At 37.5% G+C, this 27,211-nt stretch overlaps 1 protein-coding gene and 1 pseudogene across 1 annotated transcript; one reads left to right on the top strand and one right to left on the bottom strand.

Annotated features, from left to right (window-relative positions):
• Nucleotides 1–8,607: 8,607 nt before the first annotated feature.
• On the bottom strand, nucleotides 8,608–17,436 carry PDE12 (phosphodiesterase 12). Its single transcript, XM_054595030.1, has 3 exons — nucleotides 16,021–17,436; nucleotides 13,593–13,671; nucleotides 8,608–13,107 (listed from the first exon to the last, which is right to left on the bottom strand). Exons 1-3 carry the CDS (start codon nucleotides 17,326–17,328, stop codon nucleotides 12,665–12,667), a joined length of 1,830 nt encoding a protein of 609 aa, XP_054451005.1. The 5' UTR covers nucleotides 17,329–17,436; the 3' UTR covers nucleotides 8,608–12,664.
• Nucleotides 17,437–19,660: 2,224 nt separating this feature from the next.
• On the top strand, nucleotides 19,661–21,103 carry LOC129088135 (non-POU domain-containing octamer-binding protein-like; annotated as a pseudogene).
• Nucleotides 21,104–27,211: the final 6,108 nt, after the last annotated feature.

Below are 27,211 nucleotides of genomic sequence, written 5' to 3'. Positions count from 1 at the left end.
TAAAGGGTTGCTGGTTCCATTCCCAGTGTTGTGTACATGCCTGGGGGTTGCAGGCGAGGTCCCCAGAAGGGGGCGCGCAAAATGCGACCACACATTTATTTTTCTCTCCCTCTCTTTCTCTTTTTCCCCTCTCTAAAAATAAATAAATAAACTTTTTTAAAAAAGGACAAATTAAGAGGTAACACCTATAATTGTTTTCAAACAGTGCAAACATAAAATCACTATCATTGTCCTAATTTGTTGACATATGCAGCACTTTTTAATGAAATGCTTGACGCTGAAGCATTGCAATGCTTACTGTTCACATGAATGTTAAACTTAGTGTTGGTCAGTCAATAAGAGGTTTCTGTGACCTCTCCTATTATATAGAACAGTTGATTATATCCCTAGACTAAAAAGTGTTCTGTCAAATAATTGTTAAGTATGTTAATAGAGAAACTGAAGAATTGTAGTTCTATTAAAGGCTGACTAGCAGCATTACAGTTGAGGATAGAACAATTATCTATTTTCTATCCCTTTGTCCAATAAACTTTTTAAAAAAGTCTGTAATAGTATTCCCCATTTTCTTTTGTCTAAATTCACTCAAATTGCTTTTCTGTGATGTAGTATCTTGATATTTTGTTGCATATTTCTGTTTCCATGGATTTTTCTCCCTTCACTTTATATATTCTTGATTGAAAAATAAAACTTAAGTAAAATATGTTATCTTAATTTTCCAGAGTATCAGTGTTTCATTCACTGAGACTTTCAAGCTTTCTTTAGCACATGTACAGAATTATCTCATGTAGTAACAGTTTCAGATCATTTATTGGGATAAAACATTCTTTGAAAGTCCATGAAATCTAGTGATTTCCCAGCTCTCATTTCCAATATGTGTCCTCTTTCTTAGGCTGGAGGCTCATCGGTTTTATTTGTCTTTTGAAAAACAGCTTTTGGTTTCATTGATTATTATTGATTTTCTCTTTTCAATTTCATTGATTTCTGCTCTCAGTTTATTGTTTTTTCTTTTCTCTGCTTACGTTTGATTTCATTTGCTACTTATTTTCTAGTTTCCTAAGGTGAAAGCATAGATGATTGATTTTATATTTTAATACAGGTATCACCTACTTTCCAAACATTTATGTTATGCCTCTTAGATTTAACAGATGACCTACATTAGTACCTGTTTTCATGAAATGGAAGAAATCCGAAGAGGCTTTTTTTTTCTTTTATGAATAAAGCCATCATTACCTTACCTTCCTAATATAGGTCTTTTGTAAAAGCAAAGTGACAGAACATAAACTTGAATAAGCTATTCACTTGATGTCATTTCAGCTTGTGAAAGCTTTCATAGGAACACTCTACTTGCAGTTAGTGGTGGAAACCTGTATATGAACTCCATGCTATACATACCCTTCCAAGCACTTCTTCCACTGCATCCCAGAAGATTTGATGTTTTTATTTTTATTTCAAAACATTTTAAAATTTCTTTAAGATTCTTTGTGCCTTATTTAAAACTGTGTTGTTTTGTCTGTAAGTGTTTGGGGGATTTTCCAGCTTTCTGTTTTTGATTTATTCTATGATTCCATTGTAGTCTGAGAGTAGACACCATGATTTCTTTTCAATTTGTGAACCCAGACTGTGGTCTGTCTAGGTTAATTTCTACATGAGCTTGAGAAGAATGTCTATTCTGTTGGATGATGTAGTCTATATAGATGTCAGTTACAACCAGTTGATTTTGGAGGGTATTGATTTCAACTGTGTCTCTTGATTTTTGCCTGCTTGATCAGTCTGATAAAGGGGTGTCGAAGTCTCTGTAGTGGGTTCATATACAAGGGGTGGCAAAATTAGGTTTACAGTTGTGAGTACATAAAACACAAGAGTTTATTTTTGTATTATTATTTGCCCCACCCTTGTATTTCTTCTTGTGATATTTTGTTTTTGCCTCACCTCATGTAGTTTGACATTCTGTTGTTAGGTACATACACATTAAAAATTGTTAGGTCTTGGAGAGCTGACCCCTTTATCCAGAAATGCCCCTTTTTATCCCTCACTTTCCTCGTTTTGAAGTCTATCTGAAATTCGATATAACTACTCCTGCTTTCTTTTCATTAGTGTTAGAATGGTATAGCTTTCTCCATCCATTTACTTTTTTAAAAAACTTTTTAGAGCACTTTTAGGTTCACCAAAAAAAAAAAAAAAAGAAAAAAAAAAGGAATGTACAGAGATTTCCTATATACCTCCTGCCCCCATACGTGCATAGCATTTCCCATTATTAACATCCTCTACCCAAATAGAACATTGTTAAAATTGATGAACCTATATTGACAAATCATAATCACCTCAAATCCATAGTTTACATTACAGTTTACTCTTGGTGTTGTACATTCTATGGGTTTGGAAAAATGTATAATACATATCCATTGTTATAGTATAGTCATTTTCACTGCTCTAAAAGTTCTCTGTGCACTGCCTGTTCGTTCCTCCTTCCTGGAAACTACTGATCTTTTCACTGCCTCCCTGGTTTTGCCTTTCCCAGAATGTTATATAATTGGAATCATACAAGATGTAGCCTTTTTCACATTGGCTTCTTTCACTTCATAATAGGCATTTAATCTTCCTCCATGTCTTTTCATGGCTTGATAGCTCATGTATGACTTTTTATCCACTTACCTACTGAAGGACATCTTGGTTGCTTCCAAGTTTTGACAATTATGAAAAAAGCTGCTATAAACATCCATGTGCAGGTTTTTGTGTAGACGTAAATTTTCAACTCCTTTGGGTACCAAGGAGCATGATTGCTGGATTGTGATGATAATAGTGGTCAGTTTGGTAAGAAACCATCACTCTCCAAAGTGGCCATACCATTTTCACATTACCACCAGCAATGTATGGGAGTTATTGTTGCTCCACATCCTGACCAGCATTTGGTGTTGAGTGCTCTAGATTTGGGCGTTCTACTAGGTGTGTAGTGGCATCTCATTTTAATGTTTTTCTGATAACATACGGTGTGTAGCAACTTTTCATATGCTTATTTGCCATCTCTATATCTTTAGTGGGGTGTAGATCTTTGGTTCATTTTTTAATTGCATTTTCTTATTGTTGAGTTTTAGGAGTTTTTGTGTATTTGGACAACAGTCTTTTATCAGATGTGTCTTTTGCAGATACTTCCTTCCAGTCTATGGCTTGTCTTCTCATTCTCTTGATATCTATTTACTTTTAATCTATATATGTCTTTATATTTACATTTAAAGTGGGCCTCTTGTAGACAGCATGTAACTGGGCCTCATTTTTGATCCACCTGACAATCTGACTTATATTTTGTGCATTTATACCATTGATGTTTAAAGTGATTATTGACATAGTTGGATTAATATCTACCATACTTGTAATTTTTCTAATTGCTGCACTTACTTGGTTTCTATGTTAGTTTTCTATTTCTTCTGCCCTTTGTGGTTTTAATTGAGCACTATATATGATTCTCTTTTCTCTCCTTTATTAATATATCAGTTATACTTTTAAAAACTTTTTTAGTGGTTGCCCTAGAGCTTGCAAGTTATGCTTACAACTAATCCAATCCACTTAAAATAACCCTGAATGCTTCATGGGTAGTGGTAGTACAGGCATACTTTGTGTTATTGCACTTCACAGATGTGTTTTTTTACAAATTAAAGGAAGACACTCCACCAGCAAAAAGATTACAGCTTGTTTTATTGAAATACTTGTTTTATTGTAGGGGGTTGGAACCATACCTACAATATCTTTAAGGTACCTGTACCTATTATTAAGGTACCTTAATAATAATAAAATAACCCTAATTCTTCTATTATTAAGGTACCTTAATAATAACAAAATAATCCTAATTCTTTCTTCCAGTTCCTCATATCATTGTGGTCACTTACTTCACATATATAAGCATACATAATTAAATACAGTATTGCTGTTACTCTTTTGAACAAACTCATATGTTAGATCAATTAGGAATAAGAAAAGGTAGATCCAAGTTTCTGACGCATCATTTCCCTTCTTTCTAAAGAAATTACTTTAACATTTCTTGCAAGGACAGGTCTACTGGCAACAAATTTCCTCCTTTTTTGTTTGTGAGTCTTTATTTCTCCTTCACATTTGAAAGACAAAATTTCAGATTACAGAATTGTAGTTTGGTGAAGGTCTCCTATCCCCACCCTGCCCTTTTTAAGAGATTTCATTCCATTTATCTTTTGGCAGCATGGTTTCTGAGAAGCCAAATGTAACTCTTCGCTGTATGAGTAAAGTGTTTTTTGTTTCCCTTTGGTTTCTTTCAGTAATTTTTCCTTTGATTTGCTTCAGTTTGAAAAAGGTATGCATAGGTGTAGGTTTTTTGGTATTTTTCCTACTTGGTCTTATTTATTTTTTGATGTATGGTTTGCTTCCTGACATTCTTGAAATTCTTGGTCATTTTTGTTTCAAATATTGTGTTCCTCTTCTTCTTCTGGTATTCCTATTACATATGTTACACCCTTTGTAGTTATTCCACAGTCCTTGGATAATTTAGTTTGAGTTTTGTTTATTTTTCCTCTTTGCTTTTTAGTTTTGGAGGTTTCTACTGAAATAGACTCGATCTCAGAGATCTCAGAGAGAGCATCTCAGCACAAAGATTGTTTCCTTAGCCATATCCAATCTATTACTAAGCCCACCAAAGGCATTCTTCATTTGTAATGATGTTTATCTCTAGCATTTATTTTTTGTTAGAATTTCCACCTCTGCTAACATTGCCTATTTGTTCTTATATATTGTTTGTCCTTTAGAGCTCTTAACATCAGTATAATTGTTTTAAACCCCTGATCTGGTAATTCCATCATCCCCACCATATGAGTCTGGTTCTGATGCTTGCTCTCTCATCAAACTTTTTTGCCTTTTAGTGTGTATTGTAAGTTTTTGATCTCTGGACATGATTTACTACTGAGTAAAGAGAACTGCTGTAAATAGGGCTCTAGTAATGTCAGGGTAAGGAGTGGAGATAGAGAAAGCATTCTATAATTCGATTAGGTCTTAGTCTCTGGACTGTGAATTTCACATGTGTTTTTCAGTACTTTTTTCTCTTCTTTAGGTGGGACAGGAGAGCTAGAGTAGGCTGAAGTTGAGTATATCCTTAGGTTCTGATAAAACCCCTGTAAATTAGGGTCTGGTTAGTTTCTCATGAGGGCAGAACTTGTTAAAAAGAGGATGCCCTGGCATTTTTGAAAATGGTTCCTTTCCCTCTCCCCCTGCTGGAAGAATGAGGGGATTTTTCTCCAATATGCGCTATGAGAAGCTGGCAGGAATCCAGGTGGTAAAACTCACAGAAGTATGCCCCCTCTCAGCCATGACTGTATTCCCCTGGAGTTTTTAACTTTAAGTTGTCCACACTGAGCCTCCAGCAATTCCTCAATTACAGTTTGGGTTTCCCTACCTGGCACTGGTTCCCACATCAGTTTCTGTTCCTTTAATTTATGACTCTGTATTCACCTGTTGGTTTCTCCAATTTGGGGAGCCCTGGTTTGTCTGTCCTGTGACATTTCTCTTGGACCTAAGAATAGTTGATTTTTTCAGATTGTTGAGTTTTTTACTTCTTGTTAGCTCAGAGTGGCTACTTCTAAGCTTGTTACATGCCAGACTAGAAACCAAAGCCCTGGAGCAAACTTTCTTGAATGTGGAATTTCTGGTTCTTGGTCAGAGGGGAAAGCGACTTCTTACTTGTCATTGGAATCAAGTGCTTATGCTTTCTGTTGTAATGGTTCAAGATTTCTTTAATGTAAATATTAGTTACCGACTGGCAGAATTAATATAAAAACTTAGACTGAGTAATAAAGAGCAAATGTTTGGTAAATCTGCAAGAACATTACCTGAAGATCAGTTATAGCAGGGGTCCTCAACTCCTGGGCCGCCGTTCAGTTACCTGGCCAAGAGGGAAGCTCGCTTGAGCTCCGCCTCCTGAGCAAAACCTCACCTTAGCTCCGCCTCCTGCCTGCCTCCATTCCCCAACCCCTTCCAAAAAACACCAGTCCCTGGTGCGAAGAAGTTTGGGGACTGCTGAGTTATAGGGGAAAAAAATCAACCAGCTCCAGAGTCAGAAGCTGAATTCTGAGACAATGATTAGAAATAATCTACTACCAGCAGTTTACCTTTTCCAAGAATCAGCACTCTTCTCAAACGTTTATAATTACTTATTTTTATGAAAATAATAGGAATGAAATACTAGCTTTATGTTTTTAATCTCATTAAGATCATATAAATATTTTACTTTACAGGTTGTATTAATATAAACATCAAATTGGCTTAGGAGTTGGCTGTCAAATTTACTCCCGAGTCATTTAAGCACAAATACATTCCTGATAGAATTTTTTCAAGTATGCATATTTTGACAAGTTATTCAGCTGCCTAACTTAAAGGAGCTACCATTACTGAAAGATTACTTGGCTGTTTTTGTTTATTACTGCTTTTTGACAACTATCCCTTTACCTTATTTTCGTAAACCACATAAAATACTTAAATGGATATATTCTAGTAACAAACACTGTGAAAAATCAAAAGCAAAAGGAACAATCTGGACTCAGGTAAAGAATAATTAAGGCAGCTGTATTATTAAGTATACGCCTGCAAGGTCCTTTGTGTTTTAAAGGAGAGTTGGGTCAGGTGCCTTCCTGAGCTTGCTAGGGATTTCTACATTGTTCTCATGGTATGAAATATTGGGCATCTAGGTACTTAGTGGGAGTCATGGGATCTATTAGCTCTGCCATCTGCAGGCAGGGAGATAGATCTCAAGAACTGGTCAGTATTTTGGTGGCAGGCTTTTGCCTTTTTTTTTTTTTTTTTTAGGATGGGTTGAGTTAGGGATGTATTACAGACTGAACAAGCTTTGCCCCTTGGAGAGCCCTAAAGAGATGAGGGATGATGATTTAAAAGGGGGAGGGGGTTACTAAACACTAAAAGACAACTCAGTTTTTAAAAAGGCTCCAAAGATATACAAATGGCCAATAAGCACATAAAAAGATGCTGAACATCATTAGCTATCAGGGAAATGCAAATCAAAATCACAATGAAGTGTTACTTCACACTAGGATAGCTGTAATCAAAAGATAAGTGTTGGCGACATTGGAACCCTCATACATTGCTGGTGGAAATGCTTTGGCTAATAACAGTGTGGTAGTTCTTCAAAAAGTTAAACACTTTCCATATTGTCCAGCAATTCTACTCTTAAATATATGTCCAAGAGAAATAAAGACATATGATCACTCAAAAACTTGTTCACAAATGTACAAGATTATTCATAAAAGCAAAAAAAGGGACACAATCCAAATATCTATCAACTGATAAATAAAATGTGGTATGTCCATACAATGGAATATTATTCATTATAAAAAAGAAAAAAGTAATAATACAAACCAAAGTATGGAAGAACCTTAAAAACATAGTAAGTGAAAGAAGCCAGTCACAAAAACATTACATAATTGTATGACTGCATTTATATGAAATGCCTGGTATAGGCAAATGCATAGACAAAAAGGCAAGTGGTCCCCAGGAGTTGAGGGGAAGGGGAAACGGGGAGTAACTGCTAATGAGTATGGGGTTATTTTGGGGGTCAGTCCTTATCTATTCAGTTGACATGCAGTAACAAAAAGCCCATAAGACAAAAAATAAACATCAATTTTGGATCAAAGTATCAAAGCATCATGGGATTCTTTCATTTAGAAGAAAAAGGACACAAGCCAGGATGCAAAAAGCTGGATTTCTTAAGGTATGTAATTAAAAAAAAAAAAGTTATTACAATTACATTACTTACAGTACTTAAAAATTCTAGAGCTCCGGAAATATCTTTGGTTTGATATCCAAAACACTATATACTTCACCCAGACATTTTGAGGACCAGCTTTGTTTCTAAATAATTGTATCTCTGGATATACCATTCCTTCAAACTATTCCACAGGGAAAATGGATATGCAATATTTTGAAAAGTATGTATATTGGTCATTCATTATAAGAAGCCAACTAAATAAAGCCTTAAACAATTCCCTACTGAACCAATTTCAATTATAGAACACAAATGAGATGAAATTAGCAAAAATGCAAACTAGGGATAGTTCAATACAGTAAGGAGATATACTTCAGCAACACTTAGGACAGTATCACTCAAATGGGTTACTGGGCAAAATGGACTTCATTGTATAAACCCTTTGACATACAATCAACACAAAATGGACAGAAGATGGAGATGATTCAATTTGTTTTCAGTGAAGTTTCTCAAGAAAATTGAAAATTGTGAGTAAAACAATGACAATAGAGACATAGATTTTGACAATCTATATGTCAGCAGAATTCTGAACCCCGCTGTTAATTCTAGTTATATTGAGGGTGGCAGCCAACTGAATTAAAAGATTTAATATTTTTAAGGTCTACAATTTAGATTATCATTTATACGTAGAATGCTAATTTTAGCACCTGGCTTCAATATGATTCAACACCCTGTGAAGATGGCCAATTTATAAAATTAAAGTTTATCTTGAATTTAGGGTTTCTTTTCAAAATGTATGATATCTAACAATCAGAGTTTAATCTTCTTTTTTTTATGATTATAACTTGGTAAGATTTAGCTACAGCCATCTCAGTTTTCTCAGGAATTAGTATTTAGGTAGTCTTGCTATCTGCTGCTACTCTGTACATACATTGGGATTTTAAAAGTGGTGGTTAATACTGGAACATGGCTAAAGTATTTAAAAGCCAACACTAGTAAGCAAATTCAAATTCATTCTCTGAAATCCATGAAGTAGATCCACATTTTTAAAATGATCTTTCTTTTCTTTCTTCCTTCCTTTCTTTTTCTTTTCTTTGTTATCTTAGGTTTCTCTTCTTTCTAGTTTATTTACATTCCAGAGCCTTTTTTTTTGTACTGGTTTTTCTTCCCAAATCTTTTCAAAATAAGCAATGAGACTGACTTTTCTAACTTGACAGAAACTTGTAAAAATAAGTAGGAATTGCTGAAGATGAGCTCTCTAGAAAAAAAAAAAAAGGCTGTATATTCCATTGTGAATAATCTAGTTCATGAGTGCAACATAATTGATTGGACTAAATTTTAAGATGCATTGGTAAAAATACCACTCCATATCCACTTCAATAGCTAAAATTTAAAAAAATATAAAATAAGTCGGTGAGGATATGGAGATACTGAAACTCATACATTGCTTGTAGGAAATGTAAACTGGTGTGGCCACCGTGGGAAACATTTTGGCAGTTTCTCAAAAAGTTAAACACAGTTACCACATGGCCCAGCAATCACTTTTATGGATATGACTGAAAGAATTGAAAACATGTCCAAGCAACACTTGTACACAAATGTTCATAGCAGCCTTATTCACAATAACCAAAAGATGGAAACAATCCAGATATCCATTTGGATAAACAAAATATAGTACGACCATACAATGCAGTATTATTCAGTCACACAAAGGAATGAAATATTGATACAACATTGAGCCTTAAAAACACTGTGCTAAATGGAAGAAACCAGACACAAAAGGTCACATATTGCATGATTCCATTTATATGAAATATCCAGAATAGGAAAATCCACTGAGGCACAAAGCAGATTAGTAGTTGCCAAGGGCTGGAGGGGAGGGGATGGAGGAGAGGCTGCTTAATGGATAAGGAGTTTCCTTTGAGGTGATGAAAATGTTTTTGAACTAGAGATCATGGTTGCATGCCATGAATGTACTAAATGCAATGGAATCACACTTTAAAATGGTTAGTTTTATGTGCATTTCACTTCAGTGAAAAAAATGCTTTGGTACTGTAGTCTCAGAACTTAGTGCTACAAAAATCACTGAAATACAACTCTAATACTTCCAGAAAGTTAAAAGCATGGACTTCCTCATAAAGTGGACCATTTTATGAATTGTAGTATTACTCACAAGTCAAAGCTCTTAAAGTTGCTTCCTCTCCCAAAATGAAATCTAGATAGCATTTCCTTCTAGTACTATATTGAGCAAAATATTAAAAAAATTCAAAACAAAATGTTTTTGAATTATGAAAATCAGCATCAACTCAAAATGTTTTTTAGAGGAAAGATTTCCCCTATTCAGTTGTCATGTGGGTGTTGTGATAAACTAGTAGTGCAAACTTTTTACCGTTATATATAGGTTTTGGGTTTTGTCTCAAGTTTGTAGGGAACCTCTGCCTGTATTTTATAACTGGAGAATGAGATCTAAAGGTGCCTGTTTCCACCAGGAAGATCTTCCCACAGTAGTCTTCTTTGGACTCTCTCTCCCTTGTATTATGTTCCTCAGAGATCTACTACCTCTAGACTGAAACCATCATATTCTGAGGATAATAAGGCCTTAATTCTCTCAGAAGTCATCATCCAGTGAAATTCTTGGAAATTTGAAACAACTGATGTTAGTATTCAGAATTTTAAAGAACATCACATTATAGCCAGAAATGATGTTTGCTAATGAATTATGAACTACCAGTGTAGACACGTCTAGTGGCAACTGTGCAAAAGTTCAATGAACAGGATGTGTTCTATAAATCCTTAGTCACTAATCAACATAAAATTTTAGAATGTTAATTCCTACAGCAAGAACTAATGACATCTTAAAATGTGGCTCACCATAGAGTTGCTAGACTTTCCATATTTTATGAAAATTAAATGTACTAAAAACCCAAAAGTAACTGAAATATTAAGTCACAAAGATGGCTTTAAACACAAACATTTCTGAATGATGCTTTATTCTGACTTGATTACAAGGAAATTTTGGTATGCTATTTATTCAGCTTTCTTAGTGTTCCCTGCTTTTGGACTCCCATCATATTAGCATATCTGTATATTGAAGATTTAACCAGAGTATGTGGCACTTCATAATATCCTATTACCAGATATCCTGAAATGCTTGTATACAATCTGATCACAGTTTAGTCAGTAAATAAAAGCAATTAAAGATTCCATACGTGGAATTTTTGATAAGTGTTCAGAGTTTTTCTGACCAGAATTCAATTTAGCTAGCCATGCTATTAAAATAGGACCTGTATGTTTTTCTCATAGGTATGAATATGTTATGTTACAATTTTTTTCTTTCAAAGCGTTTCTCAACTTTTTGGTTAGCTTTTTGTTTCCTCTCAAGTTTTTCTAAGAGCCTTGTCAACATGTTTATTTGAAAGCAGACCAAAATTTTAAAAAGAAAAATATTTTTGCAAAAGAATCAAATTCTGGCTTTAATATTTACATATTTATAAACTGTTGTTAAAATGCTCTAAAAAATGTTAGTTAGGAAAGCACAATTTGGTAATATCAATTTTTCATTTAGTTTTTTCTAAAGAAGATCCCAAGAAACTACCACCTTAATGTTACCCTCAGGCACTTTTAAGTACTTCAAGGTTCAATCTGAAGTGCATGTAAAACCCTCTCATTCTCAAACTTACTAAACTAAAAGTTAACAGTACACTGGATAGTGAGCAGAATATGCAACTACAGGCTAGTTTATCAAAAGAGTTAAGTTCTCATGGTGTTGGATATAGAGGTGAAAGAATGGAAGAAAGGCTCTCACAACTGTGGAAAATCAGAGCTCTTATTGAAGGGGTGGCCTTTTATTATCCAAGATAGAAATTAAAAACAGAAATGGGATAACATTAGTTTTCCTGAACATCAAAAAAAGCAACAGCTAAAGCATTACAAATTAGGTATGGTTATAAGTGAGTTAGAAAAGCTTGGTTATTACTGTAGGCTAGACACTAATCAGTATAACTAATTTCTAATTTTAAAATAATTGGCTTTATATTAAAAAAATTACAGTATATAAATTATATATACAATGTTTCCCTGTAACTCAAACTATAATGCTGAAGCCTATAATTTCTGAGATGCTCAAAAGCCCCACTACTCCCCTATTTATAAACCAATTTTAAAAGAACATCTAGCTCAGATTTAAAGCCCACATTGATAGAGTTTCTCATAATGCACTATGCCGTATTTTCTAATATCACATGGTCAAATTCCATATTAATTTATGAACATTCTTCATGGGCAAGAGTAAAGACAAAGGGATCAAGTTAACTTTGTTGCTATTCATCCTGAATACCAAATTGTGCCTGCATCCTATAAGTTAAGATGAGCTGCAATGAGAAAGAAAATGTTTATTGAAAAATGAAAGATGAGAAGCAATGGCAATCAGTGACAGTATATTTTAATCTTCTGTTAAAGCTCTGAAGTCATATTAAATTGCTAACCAAATTGAGGTAGAGGTAAACACTAATGCTATTCCTTCCATGTATCAGAACTTGGGCCTCTCACCATAATTTGTATGCATTTTACCCCTAATTATACAAACATGATTCAATTTTAAGTGTGTTATGATAGAAAAATTACAGCATCATTCAAATGGTTTTTTACAAAATTCTTAATTACTAAACTAAAAAAAAGTACTTATAAAATGTGCACAATAACTCAATGTTCCCTGCCAGTCATAAATATATTGTTTTTCCTTCAAGTGTAGGCAAAAAAGGGTACAGAAACTCTATTATGCAAAGATTATGAATAGTCATGTAATGAAGAACATATCCAGTAGGGTAAAAACTACGATGTTAGTGTCTAGTTTTCCTCTTTGAAGGTCATACATAGACTTTGATTCATATTTAATTTCCCTTACTAAAGCACACTTAAATTCCAATAAACACAAATCTACTTCCATTTTAAATCACATACAAGTGCTATGTGATCGGAGGGATGGGAAACACTAGGTAAGGCCTGGTGGGTGGTAACTTCTTCGTGACTAGGTAGTGGAATCACCTGTTCAACCTCTAAAGCATTTAAGTCAATGAAAATGTAATCCAGACATCCATGAAAGCCACCAACATAGTTTGTGTAAGCAGGTTCACCACAAGCACTTTTCAGTTTCAGGAAATGGGTAAGAGACATGTTGCATCGTTCCTCTTCCCCATTGGAAGCCCAGTCTTCATGATCCTCTGGAATGTTGCCATTGATGACAAAATGATACATTCCTGTAGATGGGGTACTATTAAAGTCTCCACAAAATATAACCGGTATGCCAGGATACAAATCACAAGAGACATGTCTAATGTGAGCCAAGGCTACTGCCATTTGAATGAGACGAATGTACCCACCTATGAATATAAAAAAACATTAATGTAAGTACTTTTTAAAGTTGCTTTTAAGTTAAAAAAGAAAAAAACTCACGAACTACAGCATCTGGCTGACACTGAAGATGTATATTTTTGTGTATGTGTGCGTGGGGAGATTAGATGAAAGTGGTCCAAAAGCACAAACTTCCAGTTATAAGATAAATACAACACGAACAGTATAGTTAACAACTGCTGTATGTTTGGTATATTTGAAAGTTGCTAAGAGAGTAAATCCTGAAAACTCTTATCACAAAAAATAAAACCATCTTTTTTTTGTTACCTAAGCTTGTTGTGGTAATAGTTTTGCAATGTGTGTAAGTCATTTTGCTGTACACCTTAAATTGTGTAATGCTGTATGTCAATTATATCTCAATAAAACTAAAAGAAAAAATATATTTGTGTAAAACAGCTTTACTGACCTTAAGTTACCATGTTAAAGTTGCCTGTGAAAAACCAATAAAACCTACCTTTGGGATGCCAGTAGAGATGGGTATTTGCGACACATATCTTTTTAGAAGAGTCCTTTGCAGACTGAAGAACAGAAATCTAAAAACATACAGAAAGTGACAAGACATCAGTTGCTATCTGCCAATCTTCTCAATTTTTTTTACCTAAGACTATATGGAGTAGCACTTTATTCTATATCCTTCCCATACTGATGAAGTATGATCATAATTATGAAATTTAACTTTTGTTAAAAGTTTTTGAATACAGTAGTGCCCCCTTATTCATGGGGGATATGTTCTAAGATCCTCAGTGGATGCCTGAAACCTAACTCTATATACAACGTCTGTCCAGAAAAAGCCTAGCACTGTTAATATAATAGGAACAGTTTGTATGACATCGATGTAACCTAGCAGCTAATGAGAGTGGACTGGAATGCACATGCATGAACAATGTCAACTTCACTGTACTGGTCAGTGGGGGCCACAAACGCCACTGAGTGAGCATGTGTACTGTGTGGCCATCATATTCAAAATGACTGAGTAGAGCAATGAATCTGCATCAAATTTTGCATTAAGCTTGAACATTCCTCCACAGAAACTATTGGGATGATTCAGAAGGCCGCAGCTATGGGAAATTGGTGATTGGCAGCTTCATCACAACACACCTGCTCATGTATCACATCTCATTTAGAGTTATTTGGTGAACCATTAAATCACCCAGGTGACTCAGCCCCTCTACAGCCCAGATTTGGCACCCTGTGACTTCTGGCTTTTCCCAAAACTAAAATCAACTTTGAAAGTGAAGAGATTTCAGACTGTCCATGAGATTCTGGAAAATATATTGGGGCAGCTGATGGCGATTAGGAGAACTGTGTGAGGTGCCAAAGTGCCTACTTCGAAGGGGACTGAGGTATCACTGTCCTATGTACAATGTTTCTTGTATCTTCAATAAATGTCTCTACTTTTCATATTACATGTCTGGATACTTTCTGGACAGACCTTGTATACACTATGTTTTCTCCTATATGTATATACCTATGATAAAGTTTATTTTATAAATTAGGCAAAGTAAGAGATTAACAATAATAAAACAGAACAATTGTAACACTGCATATACTGTAATAAAAGTAATGTGAATGTGACATCTCTCTCCCCCAAAATACCGTATTGTACTCAACCTATGCGAGGACATGAAGTGATGTGAAGATGGAGGCATTGTGACTCAGCGTTAGTCTACTATAAGGGTTACATGAACACAAGCACTGTGACGCTGTGACAACCCATCTGACGCCCAAGACGGCTACCAAGTGACTAATGGACAGGTAGCCTATACTGCATGGATATGCTAGGCAAAGGGGGATGATTCACGTCCTGAACTGGATGGTACAGGAGGGCATGAGACTTCATCATGCTACTTAGAACAGCAGGCAATTTATTAATAAAATGTATGAATTGTTTACTTCTGAAAATTTTAATTTAGTATTTTCAGAGTGCAGGAAACAGAAACAATGTCTAAGGGGGACTACTGTATAAATAGGACAAAGAGTAACATGTTTTAGTAACAGCCCAATATATGCAGGAGCATAAAAAAAATATATTTTAGATGACAAAACCAAGGTTGGAAATAGTGCAGGCTTTGGAGTGAGGCAGACCTAGATCTGAATACCCACTCTACCATTTACAGCAACGTGATCTGGAAAGAGATTTTCTTCCTACACCAACTTCATCAGTGGTTTAAAGGAAAAAAAAAAGAGAGAGACAATTATCCCCCCTCAAGGGGGACAGTGGTGTGGATTCAATTAAATGAGCTTACATGGAAGTTCATGAAACACAGTAGGTGCTGAAAAAAAATGGCAAAACCAATTACCTAAAAACTCTGGACAAACACAAAATAAATGCTTTTAAGGAACTAAGATAGCTTGCCCTGATCGGGTAGCTCAGTTGGTTAGAGCATCATCCCAATTCACCAAGGCTGCCGATCCCAGGTCAGGGCACATACAATAAACCACCAGTGAATGCACAAACAAGTGGAACAGCAAATGGACGTCCCCCTGCGGCCCCCCCCCCCCCCCCCCCCGCCTCCTCTCTCTAAAAATAAATTAAATAAAAAACAAAACTAAGATAGCTTAAGCTAGGCAGTAGTTAGTTAATACCCTACCCAGCAATAATGGAATATATAACTAACGGTAAGAATCCTGGCTCCACACTTGTGTGAACTTCGGTAAGTAAATTTGTCCATCTCCCCACTTATAAAATGGGTAGAATAACAGCTCATTGGGTACCTGCTAAATGAATGAATGAAGGCTAACCTTTGTGTTGAAGATACAAGAACACCTTTCAGTAAAATCTGGATGGTTTCATCTCAATTATAAGCAGCCCCACTCCCATTCCCTTTCCAGGGCCCTAAAAATGGACAAGTATGTAAAGAGACTGGTTGAAGCTACTTTACCTGAAGGACAGAAGATCTCTGGAGCACCCTCTCCTGTGCCGACGGGTACAAAACTAATTTCTCCAGCAGTTCTTTGTGAAGTGGGTCGGACTCCAGGGCTTCATGGAAAGAAATGTCATGCTGGCTAAGGAGGCTGAACTTGGACTTTCGGTAAAAAGTAGCCAGGCCTTCCTGCTGCTTGATTCGAAACACGCCTTCCAGCCCAAAGGCCTCGAGGGCCGGCACCAGACTGTCCGTAAACACGTTGCGGTCAACCTCCTGCAAACAAATGAGGTCTGCGTTGTACCCGGTGAGTTCCTTCTGGATAAGGTTCTGACGGTAGTCGAGCTCTAGGGCGTAAGGGGCACAGTAGGGATATAGAACTGTCCGCGAAAACTCAGTCTGGGCGTAGGTGTCAGCGAGTATGTTGTAGGAGACAGTGCGGATGAGAGCGTCGTCCGTCACCTTCTTAGTATAGAGATGCCGGTGATCAAAGGTGCAAGTGCCAGGACCAGCCTCCACTGGACACACACTTTCCAACTCCCGGCTTGGCCCGAAGCGCTGCCCATTGCCTGGGGTACAATGAAGCTTGAGCCGTAGCCCGATGTCTGCATTGGATGGGGTGTAGACGCGCTCGTCCACACCTGTTTCCGTCCAACTAGGAGAGGGAGAGGAGGGAGACAACGACGAGGGACCCCCGTCCTCCGGCTCTGCCGATCCGGGTTTGGCTTCCCTGTACCAGCGGAAGAGGGAGCCGGCGGAATCCCCAAATTCAAGGCTGAGCTTGGGACAAACCGGGAAGCCGGCCATGATGTAGCGTGGCAACTGCAGCTCGGTGAAGGCGGGCGGGTTGCGCTCCACCTTGTACTTGACATCGCCGATCTGCAGCACAGCGCCGTCCTGCCAGGCGTCCACATTGAGCACGTCTTCAGCCACTGCCTCCTCACGGTAGTACAACTTCACCACGGGCTCGCAGGCCGCAGCCGGCTCGGGCCCAGTCCCGGAACAGGCCACGCCGCTGCTTGCGTTTGGCCGGTTCTTCCTGCTCTTCTTGGCTGCGGTCGCTTTAGCGTGGCCTTTGAGGGCGTTGGTGGCGATCCGGCTTAGGGCTCGACCTAGGGGCTCACTTTGGTCGCGCTGCATGTTTTTGTGGCTGCCGTCGGCCAGCGCGAACGACAAGCTTAGTTTAGGTTCGGAGGGCACACACCGCACTACAGCCCGCTCCATCGCGCCCGCCGCCCTCTCAGTTGCCGTCTCGGCGCGACTGTGCCGCTTCACGGCCGCGCGGACCCCACGAAGTGCGGCCCGGGCGCCTGGGAGCCTCCACATGGACCTGGTGGCCCAGAGGCTGACGCGACATGCGGCTGCTAAGCCTCAGGTGGAAAGAGAGCAGATGGAGTCACCGGCTCTGAGACCCATTCAGTCCCGCAACTTCCGGCCGGCGAGGAAAGGGCGGAGGTGCTTACGTCAGGCACTTTCGCCACGTCCGCTCACTTGCTCCTTTTTGTAGCCAGGTATGTTTTTAGTAACTCCAAGATTAACTTTTATCTACAACTTGAGCCATAAAGAGGAGGAAATGAAGAAAATATAGAGGTTCCAGAGTGAAATACTAGACTCCATGATTTTACCGAAAGTGCAGTTAGAGGATGAAAGGGAAGATGAGCCAAGCCGGAAGTGGCTGGGCGTCGTTACCGGGTTCGCTTCCCTGGAGGAGGCGGTCCCTTGCCTGGATTGTAAGCGCCTGCCTTCTCTTCGCGCTGTCGGCTGCTGAACCGCGCGAGAACTCCACCCGGATTGTCAACCCGGCTCTGGGCGTGAAAAGCGTTGCTCAATTACTTTCGACAGCGTTCCCGACGCTGCTCGCCCTCTTAGGGGGTGTGGTGGGTTCGCCTAAGGCCGGGCAAGCGCCGACTTGCAGAGCAGAGCCTTTGTGGTAGTTAATAACAACGAACAATACATAGTAACTATTTAGTGAGCGATGACTATGCTAAAAATGTCTTACACATGTGAGGCCTAGAGAGGTTAATTTATTTGTTCAAGGTCACACAGGCATTGCTGAGTGGGTGACAGACCGAGAATAGCTAGTAAGAAGAAATAAGTGTAGCTTCACTGAAAGCCAAATGAAGAAAGTATTTCAAGAAACAGTGATTTGGTATTTAATATAATTAACATTCTGTGATTAATTAAAGAAAGCTCTTGAAGATTCAAAGAATTGAGAAGTCGCCTCTCTGGACAAATGATGTATTTATATATACTACCTTACTCTACAAGTAGAATGTGTTTTTATGGGGTAGCTAATCATAAGGCATACCTTTGCCCCTGGCTTACCAGGAGGGAAATAAGCCTTTTAGACTGTTCTAAAAGAAGGGTGAGTTTTGCAGTCATTTGAAATTTCTATTCCTGTCCTCCCCTGCCCACACCCCACAAGCATTTGGCAGCTGACTGGAAACTGATGGTATATGTAGTCCAAGGTTGCAATTTAGGGATAAAAGTCAATACGTTGAATCAACTGACTGACCTAAGGAAGAAAATAAATTTTAGTACTCCAGTTTTTAGTTAGCATGTGTAGCAATATAAATTTAAAACTGGCATTTTTCTTATCCCCAGCATTTTCCTTTATGGAACTTTACAGAACTCAATGTTAAATCAACTTAAAGAAAAAAAGCCCTATTAGACTTTACTTCAAGCAAGCTGATCAAATTTAACCCTGTAGAAGAGTCTTAATCTTGGTTTTGGGACAGATACCTTGAAGTGTCATACTTCTTTATTGCAGGTTTTTTTGGGTTTTTTGGGGGTATTTCTGAAAGATTAAAATATATCCATAGTGAAAAAAAGTAATCCTCCTATCCCTGACTCATATACATACTCAAATACAGGGTCCAGCACAAATAACAGCCCCCCCTTTTTTATTACAAAATCATAAGCATGTAATTCTGTAACATAACAATATCACACCTAAGCACACTGTATGACATTTTAGATGAAATAATCAAATTAAAACTATTAATTATTACACTCATACTATTACCCTACCAACCACACTCAAGCAGGCCTTACGTCTGCCAGACCCTGTATTTACGAGGATATACCCTTCCACTTTTTTACACAAATAAGATTATAGTATACCCATGGTTCAGCACCCTTCTCTTTTCATTATCTTTTGTCAATTCTTTCAAGAGAAAGCCTCTGAAGTGTTCTGAAAGTGCCACAGCTTTCCATAGAAAGTTTAATTTGAACTCAACAGACATGAAAATAATACACAATAAATGTGTTTGAAACTATATATTCATGAGGCTAAATTATAGCATATTATGTACATAATAAATATAAATTATATAATTAAAACTTGAGATTAAAAGACCAAACCAATACTATGCTTTCCCTTATACTGAAAAGAGAAGGGGCTAATAGAAATCTATTTATTCGTCCTTCTAAGTCCATATCAAGAAATGCAAGGTAACTTTCACTAAGCAAAAGTTAAAATTGATGGAATTATTCTTGTTACTTACACATTATTTGCAAAAATTAGTGTGTGAAGACTGGTGTCTTGTGATTACCTTCACTTTGGTTAACAGCATAGGTCATTGATATACCTCTATCTCTTTTCTTTGGAGGGTAGAGGCTGTATAGTATTGCCATTACTCTGAGAAGATAACAGTCAGTAGAGGGGTTCAAAAATGCAGAGCAGTAAAACCTTTAACTTGGAGAAGCAAAACCATGCTCCAAGGAAGCATCATTAACATCACCACCAGCAGCACAACCAGCAGCAACAACAGCAGCAGCAACAGCAGCAGCAACAGCAGCAACAGCCTCTGCCACCACCAATACCTGCAAATAGGCAACAAGCCAGCAGTGAAAATGAAGGCCTGACTATTGTTCTGAAGATTTTTAGGAAACCAGGGGAAAAGACCTTCACCCAATGTAGCCAGCTCTTTGTGGGCAATTTTTCTCCTGGCATCACTGAGGAGGAATTGAGGAAACTATTTGAGGAATATGGGAAGGCAGGCAAATTCTTCATTTATAAGGGCTTTGGCTTTATCCACTTGGAAACAAGAACCCTATAGGGGATTGCTAAAGTAGAGCTGGACAACATGCCATTCCGTGGAAAGCAGCTGTGTGTGCACTTTGCCCGACTTAGTGCATCCCTTACAGTTAGAAACCTTCCTCAGTATGTGTCCAATGAACTGCTGGAGGAAGCCTTTTCTGTGTTCAATCAGGTGGAGAGGGCCATAGTCATTGTGGATGATCCAGGAAACCCCTCAGGAAAAGGTATTGTTGAATTCTCAGGGAAACCATCTGCTTGGACAGCCCTGGAAAGATGCAGTGAGGTCTCCTTCCTGCAAACTACATTTCCTCGGCCTGTGACTGTGGAGCCCATGGACCATATAGATGATGAAGAGGGACTTCCAGAGAAGCTGGTTTTGAAGAACCAGCAATTTCACAAAGAGTGGGAGCAGCCACCTAGATTTTCATAGCCTGGCTCCTTTGAATATGAGTATGCCATGCACTGGAAGGCACTCATTGAGATGGATAAACAACAGCAGGACCAAATGGGCCACAAGGTCAAGGAAGCTCATCATAAGAAACTGGAGATGGAGATGGAGGCTGCTTGTCATGAGCACCAGATCATGTGCTAGATCTGGTACTAATGAGACAGGATTTGATGAGGCATCGGGAAGAACTTTGGAGCATGGAAGAACTGCATGACCAAGAAGTGCAAAGACAAAAGCAACTGGAGCTCAGGCAGGAGGAGGAGTACAGGTGCCATGAGGAAGAGATGTCACGACAGCAGGAGGGATTCAAAGGAAACTTCCCTGATGCGAGAGAGCAGAAGAGACGGATGGGCCAGATGGCAACTGTGGGAGGTGCTATGGGCATAAATAACAGAGGTGCCATGACCCCTGTTCCTGTGCCTGTTGGTACCCCAGCTCCACCAGGACCTGCCACTAGGATACCAGATAGAACCTTGGGATTGACCCCACCAACTACTGAACGCTTGGGTCAAGCTGCTACAATGGAAGGATTAGGGGCAATTGGTGGAACCCCTCCCGCATTTAACCCTGCAGCTCCTGGAGTTGAATTGGCTCCAAACAGACATCACTGATACTAATAAAATTGCGTTGTGTAGTTTCCCAAAACCCTTAAAAGAAGGACCCTTTTTGGACTAGCTGTAATTCTATCCTGGAAAAGTGTTAGGGGTTCCTACCAATAATTAGGTCTTCCTTACCTGTGCTGCTCTAGGGAGTATGCTGGAGACAGAGTGGGGGGAGGGACGATATTTAACAAATGAATTCTGTGGCATATCATTTAATCATATCCGTGTGGTGTATTCCTGAAGTCTTGTGATTATTGAGGGCCTCGAGGGGAGGGAACAATGGCAAAGTGGATCCAGTTAGAGCCTCCATTAATCTTGATCATTCCATTCTTTGTTTATCCTGTTCTATTTGCTTTCTCTTTTTTTAAATTCCCCAACTCCAGAGACACTGCCACATATACCACAAAAACCACAAACATCTCCCAGTGACCTTAGCCCCATGACTCCATTTATTCCCAGGTGGGAATTCAGGCAAATGTCCGCAGCGGTCACCAATAACATACATATGGTTCTGTTGTATACCGTATACTATCCCTTCCTAATGTCCTAAGACAGACATTTTCTCTTAGAGATTTTCATTTTAGTATATGTAAAAAAAAAAATCTTGTGTTAACTTGCCTCCATTTTTTTTCCTGGGTAAGGACAACCAAGGAATGGCCCTTTTGTGTCTGATGTTGCTGTTCACAGATTTTCTTTCTTCTTCCTTTTTTTTTGAAAATGACAGGGAAATTTATTTTTTATATATATATTTTTTATTGTTCAAATACATTTGTCTCCATTTTCCCCCCACCACTTTCCCCTGCTCCACCGACCCCCACCTCCCTCCCTCTCTCAATCCTTCTCCACTTTGGCTTTATCCATGGGTCCTTTATACATGTTCCTTGATTTGACCCTTCCACTTCCCTTCCCCGTTACCCTCCTCCCTCCTTCCCTCATGCCACTTTTGGCTTCTTTTTCAATGTTACTTGTTGTATTTTCCTTGCTTGTCCATTTTGTTGATTAATAGGTGAGATCATACGGTATTTGTCTGTCATCCCCTGGTTTATTTCGCTTAGCATAATGCTCTCCAGTTCCATACATGCTGTCGCAAAGGGTAGAAGCATAGAAGCTCTTTCTTTCTTTCTGCTGTGTAGTATTTCATTGTGTAAATGTACCACACTTTTTTGATCCATTCATTTAACTGATGGGCACTTAGGTTGCCTCCAGCACTTGGCTATTGTAAGTTGTACTGCTATTTTGAATTGGTGTTTTGGGATTCCTGAAGTCTTGTGATTACTTCACAAGACTTCACTTTTGACCCAGTGGAATTGCTGGGTCAAAAGGCAGTTCCATTTTTAGCTTTTTGAGGAAATTCCAAACTGTTTTCCACAGTGGCTGCACCAGTCTGTATTCCCACCAATAGTGTATTAGAGTTCCCTTTTCTCCACAACCTCGCCAGCACCCATTGTTTGTTGATTTGTTTATGATGGCCATTCTGATCGGTGTGAAGTAGTATCTCAATGTGGTTTTAATTGGCATTTCTTTGATGGCTAGAGATGCTGAGCATCCTTTCATGTGTCTCTGGGCCCTGTGTATGTCCTCCTTGGAGAAGTGTCTGTTCACGTCCTTTCCCCATTTTTCAATTGGATTGTTTGCCTGTAGTGGAGTCGTGTTCACGGCTTTTCTTGATAGGCCTAGTACAACCCCGGGAACAGGGTTGCTGTATGCTGAATGTCAGGCAGTAGCTCTTAGCCTTGCTTATCTTAAGCAGTTATATTGTGCATTTTTTTTTTATTGGTGTAGCATGTTTTATTTTCCCTGATACCTCTGGAATTTTTCTTGAAAATGGAGCAGTAATGCAGCATCAACTTATTAAAATACATTTTAAGCCTTAAAAAAATATATAACTCTTTTTTTTTTACTGAGGGTCAACATGATACTGTAGTTTCGAATGATAGCACTCAGAAATTTTGAATAGTACCTGGTAATAATCACTTCAAGGTTATCTACTTCCTCATATAGTCAAAATTTAATAATGTCCATATGCTTTTTATTTCAGGGACCAATTTCTTTTATTTACTTATCAAAAATTTTAATTTATAATTTTTTCAGTTTTATGGAGATACAATTGATATATAATATTGTTTTAGTCCATAATGCATTAGTCCCAGGCATACGACATAATGGTTAATATGTGTATATTACCAAATGATTGCCACAATAAGTTTAAGTAACATCATCTCACAGTTAAAATTTTTTCCTTTCTCTTGTGATGAGAATCTCCTCAGGATTTACCCTCTTAGCAACTTTTAAATATACAATGTAGTTTATTAACTACAATCACTATGCTATACATTACATCCCAGAACTCGATTATCTTGTAACTGGAAGTTCTTACTTTTTTTTTTCTTTTTCAGAATCAACAGCATCATCAGCCATTTTAATTTATTATTTGGAGTTTGGTTGGATTACTGTGGGGAAAAACAATAAATTAGGCACAAAAAATCATTAAAAAATGACACTGCTGAAGGTGATGGAAGTTCTTACTGTTTGCCTACCTTTGCCCACTTCTTGCACTCCCCAGCCCTGCCACCTTCCCCTTCCTCTGACAACCACCAATCTGTTGTCTCTGTCTATGAATTCAGTTTTTTGTATATTCCACATGTGAGATCATACAGTACTTATCTTTGACTTATTTTACTTAGCATAATGGCAGGATTTTCTTCTTTTTATAGCTGAATAATATTCTATTATATCTATATAACTGTATCCATATAATTTGCTTTGTCTTTATCCATTAATCCATTGATGAATGCTTACAATTAGGTTGTTTTTGTGTCTTGGCTATTATATAATGCTGCAATGAACATGGAGGTGCATATATCTTACTGAGACAGTCATTTCATTTTCTTTGGATATTTTAGAATTTCTCGATCATTTGGTAGTTCTATTTTTAATTTTTTGAGGAACCTCTATACTGTTTTCCATCACTGGCTGCATCAGTTTACACTCCCACCAACAGTGCTATTTCTTGTATTGTAATATATTTATTGTAATTTATAATAATGACATTATAGATTATAGATATTATAGACATTATAACTATGACATCATACTGTATAGAATAGTATATATAATATATTATATAGGTGTATCATTTAATATAAGATAAAATGTTAGTGTAACAACAATAAAAAATTAATTTGAAGAAATCCAATCAAAGAGCCTAGGTAAAACCTATCAGTTTAGCTCCATGAAGAACTTAAGCATATGAACTCATTTATTTTCCCTGTAATCCCCTTTTTAATTTTGAAATGAACAATGCATAGTATATAAAGCATAATAAATTAGTCTCATAAGTTCTCTTAGCATGTTCAACATTTAAGAAGTAAAAGAAACTTTTTGTATAGTTTTAGAGAAGTACATTTTTGTGTCATATCCATAAAGTGCTCTTAAATAATGAAGGCTTTGCAATTATTTATCTGTTTTCATAAATAATCTGCTCTTGTAAACAATATTTCTAACCCTTAGACTCAGAAATAGAGCTTTCAAGGAAGGATTTTAGGCTTCAAAGTAAATATATTCACATATTTAACATGTTTTTCTTTCCTTCAAAGCAAAAGATTTATTAAAATCCCAGCTGCCTCTTTTGAAGACACTGATAAACTGATCCTAAAAATTATATGGAAATGCAAAGGACTTAGAATATTCAAAATTGTTTCTTTTTATAAAAGAACAAAGTTGGAGCACTAACACTACACTTTTTGAAAACTATAGCTATTCTTACTAAAGCTGCACTAATCAAGACAGTGTGATATTGGTATAAAGATAGACATGTAGATCAATGGAATAGAACTGCATGTGTAGAAATAAACCCTTACATTATGGCCAATTGATTGTTTTCCCAAACCAGTTCAGTGGGGAAAGAACAACCTTTTCAACAAGTGGTACTGGAATAATTATACATGTATGCAAAAAAAAAAAAATGAACTTGGATCCATACCTCTCACCACATACAGAAATTTAAATAAATCACAGGCCAAAGTGTAAAACCTAAAACTAGAAGAAAATATAGGAGAAAAACCTTTGCTCTAGGATTTAAAATCTTTCAGCAACTTTGGAAAAACAGTTTGACAATTTCTTAAAAGATTAAACACAGACTTACCATTCAACCCAGCAGTTCCACTCTAGATTTTTATCAATGAGAAATGAAAATGTATGTTCATCCAAAGACTTGTGCACAAACGTTTATGGCAGGATTACTCATAATAGTCCCAAACTGGAAGCAATCTGGATGTCCATCAACTGGTGAATGGATAAACCAAATGTGATATGTTCATATAACAGAAAACTATTCAGCAATAAAAAAGAATGAATTTCTGTTACATACTACACATGGATGAACCTCAAACATATTATTAAGTGAAAGGAGCCACACAAAAGTCTACATAAAAAGGATTCCATTTACATGAAATTTTCAGAAACTGTAGAGACCTAAAGCAAATAAGTGGTTGGCTGGAGCTGGAGGTGGGAATGGGGATTAAGTGCATTATGTGCCCAAGGGAACTTTTTGCAGTGATGGAAATATTTTAGTACTGGATCTTGGTAATGATTGCACAAATCTATAAATTTCCTAAAAATAATTGAGTTTTATACTTTAAAATGGTGAATTTTAGAATATGTAAATTATACGCACATAAATTATGCTATTAAAAAAGGTATATATTGTATTAGGGTTTGAGGGAACCAGAACCAGTAATTTATATGTATTCCTTATATGTATCCATATGTGTGTGTGTGTGTGTGTGTGTGTGTGTGTGTGTGTATGAATTTATTACAAGGAATTAGCTTATGCAATTATGGAGGCTGGTAGGCAAGTCCAGGTTCTGTAGGGCAGGCTGTCGGGAAGGGAAAATCCAGAGTGGGAGAGAAATTACAGAGTTAGCTGCTGTTTGAAATCAGACTCATAGAATGCCTAAGCCTTCTTTTTAAAAGGACTTCCACTGATTGAGTCAGGCCCACCCAGACAATCTCACTATTTATTATGGACTTGAATTATATCTTCAAAATCTCTCCACAGTACCATTAGATTTGATTAAATAACTAGGAGAAGATGTGTGTATGTTACAAAAGAACGCTGTTCTTTCTTTAATCCTTATAGGGAGGGATATGTCAAAGAACCATCACATACTTATATAAGTATTTTGTTTTTAACAGAAAGATAGTTTGCTTTTACAAGTTACAAGTATATTTGATATGTTTATTCAGTCACTCAAATGACACTTTTCGAGGACCTATTGTGTGCCAGACATAATAGTGTAGGGCTATATTCTTATTTGAAAAAAAATGTTTTCATCATGACTGGCATATTGCTCAAATACTTGTTGAATGAATACGCCACCAGTACACCCCCAGGATTTATTTATCCCCCCATTTTATTTGTGCATATAGTATTTAGGCCATTATTGTTAAGATGGAGTATCCATTGTGCAGCCTCAATGAGCACAGTTTCACATTTCTCTTAATAAGCATGCTCACAAAATTTACACACCTTAACCTTTTTTGCCAAGAATTTCCTGAAGGAAAAGTGCTGTGTGAGTAAATAACAAATATAAAAACAAGATATATTATATTGCTGATTAGTAACAGTACTTATAGGGAAGTTACTATGGGGGCACTTGAAGACTTGACACTCCACTGAGAGTGAATGTTCACATAAATGTATTTTCCCACAGATCCAAATTTCCAGTCTTGCAGTTTTCCACCATTTGAAGATTCCGATTCACTGGACCCCTCACAAGGGAAGACAGGGAAAAAAAAAACAAAACCCCACACAAACAACCCCCCACCCCCTCCCTCAAAACCCCTCATTCATCCAACCCTTTATATACTTGAGTAATGAATTATTGTTGTGGCAGGTAAACCTAATCTGTGCAGCTCAGCGAATGCCTCTCCAGGCAACCTTTACCCAGTATCTCCAACTGCAACCGCCGCAGTTTCTATGGCGACAACTTAGTATCTGGACAGGCTACCGCCTAGCTCGGCTGGGAGTCGGTGAGGTTCATAGGTTTCACCTTACTTTTTTCCTTTTTCTTTTACCAGAAGATAAGCTCACTGAACATTTCCCTCTCATCTGCG

Source organism: Pteronotus mesoamericanus, unplaced genomic scaffold (assembly GCF_021234165.1).
Source record: "Pteronotus mesoamericanus isolate MK-2021 breed Mesoamerican mustached bat unplaced genomic scaffold, CSHL_Meso_final scaffold_54, whole genome shotgun sequence".
Taxonomy (NCBI): domain Eukaryota; kingdom Metazoa; phylum Chordata; class Mammalia; order Chiroptera; family Mormoopidae; genus Pteronotus; species Pteronotus mesoamericanus.
Note: the sequence above shows the minus strand (reverse complement) of the source record. Positions and strands in the feature narration are given on the sequence as shown.

Coding starts and splice junctions, on each gene's coding strand:
- PDE12 (XM_054595030.1), bottom strand. CDS start 17,328: ATGTGGAGGCTCCCAGGCGCCCGGGCCGCACTTCGTGGGGTCCGCGCG. Junction 13,672..16,020: donor AGAGATCTTCTGTCCTTCAG/GTAAAGTAGCTT, acceptor GTATGTTTTTAG/ATTTCTGTTCTTCAGTCTGC. Junction 13,108..13,592: donor TCTCTACTGGCATCCCAAAG/GTAGGTTTTATT, acceptor TTATATTCATAG/GTGGGTACATTCGTCTCATT.